Below are 13,240 nucleotides of genomic sequence, written 5' to 3'. Positions count from 1 at the left end.
TCCTATGGAATAAATCATAAAGCTCATCAAAAGCATACTGCAGGGCGCCTGGGTGGCTCAGTGGGTTAAAGCCTCTGCCTTCGGCTCAGGTCATGATCCCAGGGTCCTGGGATCGAGTCCCGCATCGGGCTCTCTGCTCGGCGGGGAGCCTGCTTCCTCCTCTCTCTCTGCCTGCCTCTCTGCCTACTTGTGATCTCTGTCTGTCAAATAAATAAATAAAATCTTAAAAAAAAAAGCATACTGCATATAAAGTAATAGGGGGGTCAGAAAACAAATTAGCGAAATAAAGAAGAAAATACTGACTGGTAACAGCCCTCATTGTTTTAAAAGATCGTTAGGTTGGAGTTGGTATTTACAACTTTTCCTTTCTCCCCTTCTCCAAAAGAAGCATCTATTCCATAAAAGACAAATTGCTACCCCCTCTGTTACGGAAGGAGCGCAATGTAATCAGATTGCCACCAGGGGACTAATTTGAGCCTCTGGGCTCTGGCACACTATCTAGAGCTCAGGATTTGTCACTGCTGTTGGGGAGCTGGGCATTTGGCAATGGTAGCAGTAGGAACCACAGCGGGAATGGCATTTGCAATGAGAATCACCTAATTAAGTTTACAACGATGAATCGACACTTGGCAAGACCCATCCATCTTGGGTAGAGTTTGGTGGTAACCAAAAGTCCCTGTGTAATTCTGGTCTTCAATGGTCTTTGATGGTGGTTCTAACCCTTGGGATTCTCCCAGAGACATGTTAGGGATTTTATTTATTACTTTGTTATAGAGGCTTCTTCTTGGTTCTTCCTCTCAGGACTGATAATGATGTGTCATGTACGGAGAAGTTGCCTTAACTCAAGTCTCATCGCCCCAGGTCCAAACCACTTCCCATGGCCCCTATAATCAAGATAATAGTCTTCCCAAACAGGAGGCCTATCTAGAACTATCTATTAAGTAGGAACACCAATGTGTTTCTCAAGGCCTTGGAGGAGTATCTCATGAGTTCTCTCACAGGAGGAAGAAGGTAGAAGGTCAAACATAAAAAAATCCATTCCAACATTAGTATTTTGCCAAGTCTTCTCTTCCCCTATACTAATGTCTGGTATCTCATAGTAACTTTGCATGGGCAGCCATTGATCAAACTGTGAATACCACCCTGTGATGGTTAATTTTTTGTTAAGCTTTTATTTATTTATCTGAAAGAGAGAGATAGGAGAGAACACGAGCAGGGGCAGGGGCAGAAGGAGGAGAAGCAGACTCCCCGCTGAGCAGGGAGCTAGACGCAGGGCTCGATCCCAGGACCCTGAGATCACGACCTGAGCTGAAGGCAGACACTTAGCCTACTGAGCCCCCAGGTGCCCCTGACAATTCATTCCTATCTATGATCACCAAATTGTGAATATCAATGAGTAGAATCTTGCAGTTTGGGAGTGTGTTTTTATGTCCTCCTAGGTTTTTCCCTGGAACCTGCCTGCTGGGACATGTGGGGACCTAAACCTGGTTCAAGTCTAGAGGCAATGAGGAGGGGTAGGGTGGGGCATAAAGAAAGCTGGCTTATCTGGCCAGTGATAAGTCCTTCAGGTGAGGTAGTTGTAGGAAGTTCAGCAAAGGTAGGAGCAAGTTTATCAGCTAGGGAAAGAAAAACATCTTCTGCTTTCTGGTTTTTGTCGTGGGACTGTTCCCAGTTCTTAGAGTCTCACATTTTCCCCGTCAGTGCTGTGAATTGAACTGATGCAATAATGAGGTAAATCACAGGATTTTGAAATCAATTTCTTTTGAACTTGGATTGGAGCCGTCTTGTCAGTTAACCATTGATTGCCTGTCAACTTCGACTGTACCTTCAATATATGCTTTTCATTTCCTCTTCTTCTTCTTCTTCTTCTTCTTAGTATATTTTTAAGGGTTAGATCACAAGTAGGCAGAGAGGCAGACGGAGAGAGAGGGGGAAGCAGGCTCCCTGCTGAGCAGAGAGCCCGATGCATTGCAGGGCTCAATCCCAGGACCCTGGGATCATGACCTGAGCCGAAGGCAGAGGCTTTAACCCACTGAGCCACCCAGGTGCCCCTAAGCATTTCTTTACAGTGCACACAGTAATAAACTTTCTCAGTGAGGAACACCAGAGGGACACTGCAGGAGGATGAGAGGTTTCCTGTGATTTGTAGCACAGGTGGGCGCACCTTTCAGCCTCAGCCTGGCAATCGCATCTCTGCAGCCATTTTGACACGCAAACCAGAGCCCCGGGGAGTCTGCGTGGAGCCACCTGTCCAGATTCTCGTGGCAAGCCCCTCCAAGGGCTTTGTGCAGCTGATCGTGGCCAGAGGATCCCATGTGAGGAAGACTGCAGGACAAATAATTTCACGAAGAGAAGGCCAGTTGAGATAAGCAAGAGAGCGGTTGTAAATAACGAAGAGAAGAAGCCCAAGGACTGACTTTAATTTAGAGATGAGGAAAACGAGGAGGAGCTAGGAGACAAAACCAAGCAAGGGCAGTTTGCAGAGTGAGGCCCTGAGGAAGCTTGGAGAACAGAACTTGGAAAACTAACAGTAGAGAGGGCTAACACCAAAATCATGCACCAGAACCAGACTTGGGAACACACCACTCTTCCTGTTGCTGATGCTGAGACCTGCATCGCCCCAGCCAGCTGGGAACCCTGGATACTGCTGCTGTCCCCAAACTGTCAACCCGAACTCTCTCCTCTGTCCCTCCTCCCTTTACCAGCTCCCACTATCACGTCTGAGCTGGGTGCATCTGATTTGCTGAGCCTAACTTGCAGAGCTTCACCCTAGCTCAAGGGAGGCTCACAGAATCTCAGGGAGGAAAAGAGAAGCAGGCTTGGAAACCACACAGCCAAGAACAACGTGGTGACAGCAAATCATGTCGTGGGACAGTTTTTACGAAGCCATACCCCAATCTCAGGCCAGAGGCTGATGGGCAGAGGCCAGCATTAAGGAAGCCCAGGGAAAATGGTGTTTGTGGAGTCTAGCTTGAGAAGATAGCATTCCAAATCTGAGAACTATCAACATAGATGTTCGAAGGACGCTGTGCATCTCTGAATGACAGATGTCCACTGTACAGTAGAATTTTTCAAATATACGAAGAAGTTATAGATGTTTGGCAGTAAAAAAAAAAAACAGTTAAGAAGAATGAAAAGTAGCCTCCATAAATATTTCTAATGTCATTCTTACTGCCCCAGAAGCAACTAGAAATTCCTTGAATTCATCATTCTGCTACAATGGAAGCTTCTTAGTCCCTATTTTTGTCTGTTGCATTTACACAACGAATTCCAAGTACCCAGAAAATGCTTAATACATAATTTTCTGATTGAATTGAAGAAATTCATTTGCTGCACTACAGAAAGACAAAGCTTCAGGTGGAATGTGGGTTTAGAAAACTGCCAGAGACAACTTTAATTTAGTTTGATTCAAACACCTACAGCAGGAGAAGCAACCATGTTGAGATCCTTTCTCGAGCACCAGGAATTAAATAGAATTTTAAAATAGGGTTGGAAAAGCAAGGTCTAGCAGGTGGCCGGAAAGGGTGTCAGTGGCAGGAAACCCCAAACAAAACCAAGGTAAGTTTACTGTTCATTGCAGACTACAACGGTTGTAATCTGCAGATTGTTCATTGCAGATACAAGTTCATTGCAGATCTAGCGATTGACCTGAGATGTCTTTCTGCATTTGGACCCCTACATTCACCATGTTTTCATGATTCCTGCTATCACCTCAAATGCATTTTATAAATATTAAGATTAGCAGACATAAGGGGTGTGACTTACATTTCCAAAAGATACCCCATTTCCCTAGCCCAGCTGAGTAAGCTCTTACTTTCCTCCAAGTTGGCTGGCAGAAAACCTAGGGGAAGCGTGACCCATGAGAAAGAGCAGAGCACAGTCAAATGCGACTGAGACCTCTAAACCTTGCCTAAGCAGTTCGGCCAGGAAGTTACGTAACTGATAAGGTATTATAAAATACTCCAGATAGGTCAGGTTCCCAGTGTAACCATCATTAATAAACAAAGGGCCATGTGAGAGCTTCATAGTTTCCTCTCATATGCAATGATCTCGATCTTAAGACAGAGTCTCATGTTCTGTGTTTCTTACTTTCCTTCCCGAAAGGGGGATTTCTCCCATCCAGCTCTGTCAATGTGTCCTTCCTCTTTGCTTAGCTACGTTTACAAACACATACATATATGTATTCCTAAGTAGTCCCATATCTGTCAGCCAGCAGAAATCCCTTTAGTTATTAAATAGAAAGAGATTTAATACAGGATATTAAGAACCTACAAAACCTTTGAAAGCAGTGGAGGAGGGAGCTCCTGGGTGGGCCTTTAAGAAAGATCACCACTGAACCAGAAGCTATTACCTCTGCCCTAATCCACCAGACACCCCTGGGACTGAGTTCAAGAACACACAGTTGCATGGGGAACCCAGGAGTGACTCCAAGTTCTTTGGGCTAAGTTACTGAGTGAATGAGTGCCATTGAGTAAGACTGGGAATGTACTGGAGAGAACAGGCTTGAGAGGTGGGAACGCAGCAAGAGTTCTGCTTTGGTCATGATACATTAGAGACACCTGTCAGACAATCAAGAGGAGATGTGGAGTAGGAGGTTGGATATACAACTCTGGAGACCAAAGGAAAGTCTAAGTTGGAGATTTAATTTATTTTTAATTTTATTTTTTTTTAAAGATTATTTATTTGGCAGAGATAGATGCAAAGAGAGAGAACACAAGCAGGAGGCGTGGGAGAGGGAGAAACAGCTTTCCCACCAAGCAGGGAGCCCAACTCGGGGCTTGATCCCAGGACTCTAACACTGAAAGTGTTCCGAAGGAGGTCACCCAGTGTCATTCCAGTATTCCTCTGCTAAATTTGGCTCCATTGACAGCATACTTCATGCTTCCTACTTTGTAGGAGTGGATTTCAGAAAGCACTAGTACAACAACAGCCTCAGGGAGATCCCAGAAGAGGTTATGAGGCAAGAGACATAAGCATGGTCATAGTTCACCAGAGAAAAACACCCAAAGTAGATTCATTTTCTTCTTCACCGGACTGATGATTGGTAGCTACAAAGAGTTGTTGATGAATACCTCTTGATTTCAGTAAGGTATCTGATGATCTTTCACAACATTCTTCTAGGTAAAGGGGGCAGAATATCCTGCATAAATTCACAGAGGACACATTCAACAGAGAGGTCTCTGGGATCTGTGTCTCACAACATGGTCCTGGCAAGCTGGGACACTGAGCCCAGAGCATGTTTTACTTCACAGACCTACACTGCAGGCATGAGAAGCCTGACAACCATTTGGCAAATACAGCTCAGACACTCCTAAGCAAAGTCCAGAAACAAAGGAGCCAATAGTGTGGAATCCGTGATTTAAAACAAAGCTGGAACATTTTTAGGCAGCATTAGTACAAGGAGAAGGTACAAAGGGGTAGTAAGTACTCCAAATTTCCGTCTAAGCCTCATTCCAACAAGAGATTGGAGTAGATGTATTCTGAGTAGGCATACGGTATCTGGAGCATATTTTACTCTTGAAACACATTTTGCCTTGACAGGTAAGTGTGTGATGAGGGGAGCGTGGACAGGATAGCGTCGGATCTGTAAATATACGCACCAAAAGGAGGGGCAACAAAGCTATTAGTTTAGTGGATATGCCAACCGAAACAAACATGGAAGGATCCAAACACTGAATGAAGCTTTTGGCCACACACACTTTAAAGGGTCAGTGGCCCCTGGTTCTTCCTCAGACCCCTTCTCTGAGGCCCGCCCCCGGATCCGTGAGTCTGGCAAGTTCTCGGGAAGCGGTCAGGACACTAGCAGGGGGACTGGAAGTCTGGAGGCGGTGGAGACAGGTGGGTCCCCGCCCCTGCGGGGCCGGGACAGGGCGCGGGGCGGGACAGGGCGGGGGCGGGGCGGGGGCGGGGCCCGGCTGGACCAGTGCGAGGGAGGCCCCGCGCCCCGCCGCTCCCATCCCGCTCCGGGCCTCGGTGCACCGGGCAGAGGTTTGGGCCTCGGTGGGCCGCCATGGCTTTGCGTGCGGCTGTGCTCGACCTGGACGGGGTCCTGGCGCTGCCCTCGGTGGCCGGCGCGCTGGACCGCACGGAGGAGTTGGCGCTGCCCAGGTAAGGGGGTCAGCGCCCGGCCGTAGCAGGGGTGGGGAAGGGGGAGCCGGCGCGCCAGGGGCGGGCCCCCAGCTGAGAAGCGGCCTCCGGGCACCTCCAGGCCTGGTTTCACGGTGCTGTAGGGCGAGAGCTCTGCAGAGGTTAAGACAATTACCCGGCCCTAAAAATACCCGTGTACGCGACTAGACCCATTGTCTTTGTAAATGCTAAGTGATTAAATCTCTCTGAAGACTCCCAAATTGCCCTCTGTGTTGGATTCTTTTCCTAAAGTGAGAGGAGCTGCTCGCCGGGCTCACTGCTGCCCCCTAATTCTGTGTCGTGGAATGGGTCCGCAGGCCGCCCTGAAGTTGATGAGGGAACAAAGTCCTGTGCTTTGCGGGCGCACTTGCTCTAATCGCAAACTAGAGAAACAGCCTCAAAGCCTCGTCTCTGGGAAATGAACTAGAAAGCGTCACCAGGAAACCAAGAAACAGGATATCCAGAACGAGATTTCAGATCAGAAAAGACCTGTTAATGAGAATTGAAAAAAAAAGAAGCAAACCCACCAGAATGTAAAACAATTTTTTTTTTAAATTTTTTTTTAAATTTATTTATTTGTTAGAGAGAGAGAGCGAGTGAGCACAGGCAGACAGAGTGGCAGGCAGAGGCAGAGGGAGAAGCAGGCTCCCCGCCGAGCAAGGAGCCCGATGTGGGACTCGATCCCAGGACGCTGGGATCACGACCTGAGCCGAAGGCAGCCGCCCAACCAACTGAGCCACCCAGGCGTCCCTGTAAAACAATTTTTTACAACATGGTTTCAATTATAGCTGGGTAGGGGGGGAAGCTACCTGCAGAAAAATGTGTGGAGGAAATATCCCAGAATATGTTTGGGATTATTAATCCCAGATGAGATTATGAATGATTTTCTTCATTTTTCTGCTTTTTGGCATTTTCCAGTTTATCTATTTATGAACATATGCTTCTTCTATAGTCAAAATGAAGGAAAGCATATTAGTTTAAAAGTTAAGAAAGAGGGTCGCCCCCGTGGCCCAGTTATTTAAGTGTCCGCTTTAGGCTCAGGTCGTGATCTCAGGGTCCTGGGATCCAATCCTGCATTGGACTCCCTGCTGAACGGGGAGTCTGCTTCTCCCTCTGTGCCTCCCCCCACTTGTGCACAGGACCACGCTCTCTCTTTCTCAAATAATTAAATAAAATTTTTTAAAAATTAAGAAGGGGTGCCTAGGTGGCTCAGTCGTTAAGCATCTGCATTCGGCTCAGGTCATGATCCCAGGATTCTGGGATCAAGCCCCGCATCGGGCTCCCTGCTCTGTGGAAAGCCTGCCTTTCCCCTCTCCCACTCGCCCTGCTTATGTTCTCTCTCTCACTGTGTCTCTCTCTGTCAAATAAATAAATAAAATCTTTAAAAAAAATTAAGAAAGAAAATAAAAGATCACCCTGGCAACACTCAAGGAAGACTAAATTCTAAATTCCTGGCAAGGATAAGGAGCAGGATGGGAGCTTTGAGAGTTCTGTCCCGTTTTGTTTCATGGCAGGTTAGTGCTCAGAGACTGTTTCTTTTGGCAGCAGTTTCTGTAACCTAGGTTCACTGTGGGTGTTTCACAAGCCAGTAGCACACAGGATAATGCCCTTCATAAACCAGCACACTACATACTCCCAAACAATGACAGATTGATCCATTATTGTTCTAGTCAAGGGGGATCTGAAAGAAGTAAAGCCCAAATTTAGTTGAAGTGTACTTTCCCTTACTTTTAAAAAGATTTTATTCATTTATTTAAGAGGGAGTGAGAGAGAGAGAGCGTTAGCTGGGCATGGCAGGGGGTGCAGTGAAGGGCAGTGGGAGAAGGAGAAGCAGACTCCCTGCTTAGCAGGGAAACTGACTGGGCCTCCATCCCCGGAATCTGGGATCACGACCTGAGCCGAAGGCAGACACTTAACTGACGAGCCACCCAGGGCCTCCTGAGGTACACTTTTATAGGATTTTGCATTTGGGAGAGATGGCTTAGCTTACTGAGAGCTGCCCTCCAGCTTGCTGTTACCAAAGTAAAAGTCCCATGTTGCCAGAGCATGTTGCTAGGCAATGATGGAGCCAGCATTGGTGGGCAAGAGGACTTTATTTCCCAGCTGGTCACTGCTCCGGAAAGAGTAGAGTCGCCTTTACAGAAGCAAAAGCTAATTGCCCAGAGGGCTTCCAAGAGCTATTTTAGTGGGCCGAGACCCCTGACCCATTGGATAGTCCTCTCAAATTCTCAGGATTGCTGCTTCATGTTTTCATTGATAGACAGCCCTCGAGGCCCTTAGCAATTCAGCCACTGAGTATCAGGAGCAAAGGAGGAGATGACTAGATGTTGACATACTCTTCCAGCAAAACAGCTTTCCTCCTAACAACTTCATTTTGTCTTTGTCAAGAACAAGTGGATTTGAAACCATATCAAACCAATACAAATCATGCCCCATTCTAGAATTCTTGTGATACCAGAGGCCACCAGGCTTTCTAATCTTTTATATTGTACATTATAAAAGACGTGTCTGCAAGCATGCCAAGCCAAAAGGGGTCTCAGAATCGAGAGCCACCTGTAACTTTTACAGATACGGAAACTGAAGCTTAGCAGGGGATTAATTTGAATTTGTAGTAATTAGTCACAGGGAGGTATGGAACCAGTTTTCTTGACTCCCAGTTTAGGATTCTTTCCTCTCTTGTTCATCGAGACTTCTCACCTCCCTTGGCTATTGTTCTGGGAAAGACTGCCATCTATAGGGGGTGAGTAAATACATCAATAAGTCTATCAATAGAAAATTGGTATCAATATGGCAACACCAGTAGTAAATGAATCAGTAATTGTTTTTTGTCGGTAAAACACAAATAAGATGCCTACAAAGTCCACAGTCAGAATCATCACATCCCAAGTAATTAGGATTTGAGAGAAGTAGTGAAAACAGAAGGACATCCTCATCTAGGCTTGTCCAATTCAGATGATTTTGCAGGAGGAAGTTGCTGAAGAAGGACCAGTGAGGTTTTCTAGAATCCCTTTTAACTATAGTGTTGTTCTACTTCCTTTGGACTCATACGTTTGATTATTTAAAAAAAAAAAAAAAAGACGTAAAAAGAGCTTACTCTCGTAAGCTATGAGGTGTATTTGTGCCTGTGACCTCATCAATATGGGGGTGAACATGACTTGTACGAATAAAAGTCACCAGTCTACAAGTTCGCAGATGTGGGTAATGAAAAGAGCTCTAGGCTCTGAGTCAGACCCAGATTAAAAATCTCAGTTCTAACACTGAGGGGGGGGACCTGATGGGGAGACCAAGACCTGATGAGGGCCTGGGCAGCTGTTGTGAACTCCAGAGAGGAGAGACTGTTGAATTCCCCCCCGGCGGGGGGTGGGGTGGGGGGTGGGGGCTGGTGAACAGGAAGTTGGAGCCTCTTCCAGCACTCTACCATGGAAGGAGGGAAGGGAAAACTCCACTCTTGGCGGTGGCCATCCAGTCCAGGGTCCTCTGAGGGTGCTGGAGATGGGAGTCACCTTGACTACTGAGGCTGACATGATCTCGAGGAGCCAGGATGGTTCCCTGAGGACTGGATCTCTGACCTTGAGACAGCGGTTGGGTGCTTCATTGAATACCTTCTCACACAGCCTCACTGTGGAGGGTCTGCCCAGTGCCATTGGACCGAACAGCAGCGATAGGCAGAGCATTGGTTCTATCAAGAATGTTCAAGAACCTCAGGTGCTTATGCTATGCAATGCTCAGTAAATGTTTTCTTAACAGGACAGACAAGTTGTCAGCAAACACTGAAAGGGTATCTGAGAATCAGGACTTCTTACCTATGTACTATTTCAGGAAGTAGTTACTGAATGCTTCCAGGAGCTCCTGGGGCAGTCCCCAGATTTGTAGTGGCTTTTTGCCTCTGGGATTTTATGTCATCCCTGAAGCCACCTTTTTTTTTTTTTTTTTTACACATCAGTTTTAATTCCACAGCTAATACACAGATCCATTCTTATTATGAAAACAATCAAGCTAACAGAATAATGTGGCATAGGAATGTCAGTCAGTCTTCACCCTTCCGTGTTCCTCTCCCCACCCCACATAGAATCATGGTTGAAACATAGTTCATTTAATCCAAAACCAAGGGGCATTTTAGTCTCCACCCCCCCCCCAATAATTCCTTATAGCAAAACCTGACCTACTTCATTTGACCACAAAATTGGACTTGACTTCATTTGGGTGGTGAACGTGATCTGACAAAGCATGGGGCTGTTTCTCATCTTTATCTGTGCCACTTCTATGAGTCGTCACGCATTGCCAGACAGAAATACGAATGAGTTTGATAAAGAGAGCTGCCCCAGACCCTCCTGGAGGTGTTACTTACTATGTGGTATAGCCCCCATTTCAGTCTGAACCAGACAGACTTTTGAAACTCATCTGGTTCTGAGGCTTCAAATAAGAGATTATCAGTCTGTCACTTGCTTATATGGATTTGCAGGCTCGTTGATGCACAGTTTGGTAGATACGGAGTTTGGAAGATAGGTTAAAAAAAAAATAATAGGATCACAGTACACATGCTGCTCTGGGTCTTAATTTTTTTATTTTACTTAATTTACTTAATTTTAATTATCTTACTTCCCTTAACAATTGGATATCTTCCTGTGACTGTTTATATAGCTACCTTTCCTTTTTAAACCTCTCCATGGTATTCCACAGCATGGAAATGCCTGATTTTGTACTGGATTGTTTGCCATTCGCTGTGGGTTTTTCATAGATAGCTTTTATGAAGTTGAGGAATGTTCTCTCTGTGCCTGTACTTTGAATCATTTTAATCAGGAACGGATGCTGTATCTTGTCAAATGCTTTTTCTGCATCAATTAAGAGGACCATGTGGTTCTTCTCTCTCCTCTTACTGATCTGTTCTATCACATTGATTGATTTGCGAATGTTGAACCATCCCTGCATCCCATGGATAAATCCCACCTGGTCATGGTGGATAATCTTTTTAATACATTGCTGGATCCTGTTAGCTAAGATCTTGTTGAGAATCTTAGCATCCATATTCATCAGGGGTATTGGTCTGAAATTTTCTTTTTTGGTGGGGTCTTTGCCTGGTTTAGGGATCAGAGTAATGCTGGCTTCATAAAAAGAGTCGGGAAGTTTCCTTCTGTTTCTGTTTTTTGAAACAGCTTCAGGAGAATAGGTATTATATCTCCTTTGAATGTTTGGTAGAATTCCCCAGGGAATCCGTTAGTCCTGGGCTCTTCTTTTTTGGGAGGTTTTTGATCACTGCTTCAATCTGTAACTAGATATTAGTCTGTTCAGGTTGTCAATTTCTTCCTGTTCCAGTCTTGGAAGTTTTATAGGTTTCCAGGAATGCGTCCATTTCATCTAGGTTGCTTAACTTATTGGCATATAACTGTTGATAATAATTTCTGATGATTGTTTCTATTTCCTTGGTGTTAGTCATGATCTCTCCCTTTTCATTCATAATTTTATTAATTTGGGTTCTCTCTTCTTTTGGATTAGTTTGGCCAGTGGTTTATAGATCTTACTGATTCTTTCAAAAAAACAGCTTCTAGTTTTGTTGATGTGTTCTACTGTATCTCTAGTTTCTATCTCATTGATCTCTGCTCTAGTCTTGATTATTTCCCTTCTTGTGTGTGGGGTCGGCTTAATTTGTTGTTGAGTCTCCCATTCTTTAAGGTGTAAAGAGAGTTGGTGTATTCTGGATTTTTCAGTTTTTTTGAGGGAGGCTTGGATGGCTATGTATTACCCCGTTAGGACTTCCTTTGCCTATCCCATAGGTTTTGGACACAAGTGTCTTCATTGTCATTGGTTTCCATGAATTGTTTAAATTCTTCTTTGATTTCCTGGTTGGTCCAAACATTCTTAAGCAAGGTGGTCTTTAGCTTCCAGGTGTTTGAATTCCTTCCAAACTTTTTCTTGTGGTTGAGTTCCAGTTTCAAAGCATTGTGGTCTGAGAATATGCAAGGAATAATCTCAGTCTTTTGGTATCAGTTGAGTCCTGATTTGTGACCGAGTATGTGGTCTCTTCTGGAGAAAATTCCATGTGCAGTTGAGAAGAATGAGTATTCTGTTGTTTTAGGGTGGAATGTTCTGTATATATCTATAAGGTCCATCTGGTCCAGAGTGTCATTCAGTGCTCTTGTTTATTGGTTTTCTGCTTGGATGATCTGTCTGTTACTGAGAGTGGCGTGTTAAGATCCCCTGCTATTAATGTATTCATATCAATAGGACTCCTTATCTTTTTTTTTTTTTAACGATTTTATCTATTTATTTGGCAGAGAGAGAAATCACAAGTAGACAGAGAGGCAGGCAGAGAGAGAGGAGGAAGCAGGCTCCCCGCTGAGCAGAGAGCCTGATGCGGGGCTCGATCCCAGGACCCTGAGATCACGACCCGAGCTGAAGGCAGAGGCTCAATCCACCGAGCCACCCAGGTGCCCCTATAGGACTCCTTATCTTGATTAACAGTTTTCTTCTGTAGTTGGCTGTTCCCGTGTTGGGGGCATAATACAATTGTTAGATTTTGGTGGATAGACCTTTAGGAATGATGTATGTCCTTCTTTATGTCTGACTACAGTTTTTAGTTTAAAATCTTTTATCTGATATGAGAATCCCTACCCTGGCCTTCTTTTGAGGCCCATCGGCATGAAAGATGCTTCTCCATCCCTTCACTTTCAGTCTGGGTGTATCCTTAGGTTCCAAATGTGTCTCGTGTAGACGACATATGGATGGGTCCTGTCGTTTTATCCAATCTGCAACCCTGTGCCGTTTTATGGGAGCGTTTAGGTCTTTCACGTTGAGGGTGATTATTGAGAGAGATGTTTTTATTGACATAGTGTTGCCTGTGAAGTCCTTGTTTCTATAGATTGTCTCCATAAATTTCTGTTCTATGACACTCTTGGATTCTTTCTTCTTTTATAGAACCCCCCCTAATAATTCTTTTCACATACTCTTTTAAACCTTGCCGGTCTTGGAAGCTCTTTATCTCTCCATCCATTTTGAATGTCAGCCTTGCTGGATAAAATATTCTTGGCTGCATGTTCTTCTTATTTAGTGCCCTGAATATGCCTTGCCAGCCCTTTCTGGCTTGCCACTGTTCTGTGGACAGGCCTGATAATTACTC

General features: G+C 45.1%; 1 protein-coding gene across 1 annotated transcript in view; it reads left to right on the top strand.

Moving 5' to 3' along the window:
• The first annotated feature begins 5,895 nt into the window (after positions 1-5,895).
• Positions 5,896-13,240, top strand: part of EPHX2 (epoxide hydrolase 2) — a 72,841-nt gene continuing 65,496 nt past the window's right edge. Inside the window, exon 1 of the mRNA XM_080796650.1 lies at positions 5,896-6,108. Within this exon, the coding sequence (XP_080652776.1) occupies positions 6,011-6,108 (98 nt within the window). The 5' untranslated portion in view covers positions 5,896-6,010. The remainder of the gene's footprint in view (positions 6,109-13,240) is intronic.

The sequence above is a fragment of the Martes martes genome (genome assembly GCF_963455335.1).
Source record: "Martes martes genome assembly, chromosome: 2".
Lineage (NCBI taxonomy): Eukaryota > Metazoa > Chordata > Mammalia > Carnivora > Mustelidae > Martes > Martes martes.
The sequence above is the reverse complement of the archived record's forward strand: the minus strand, read 5'-3'. Positions and strand labels throughout refer to the sequence as shown.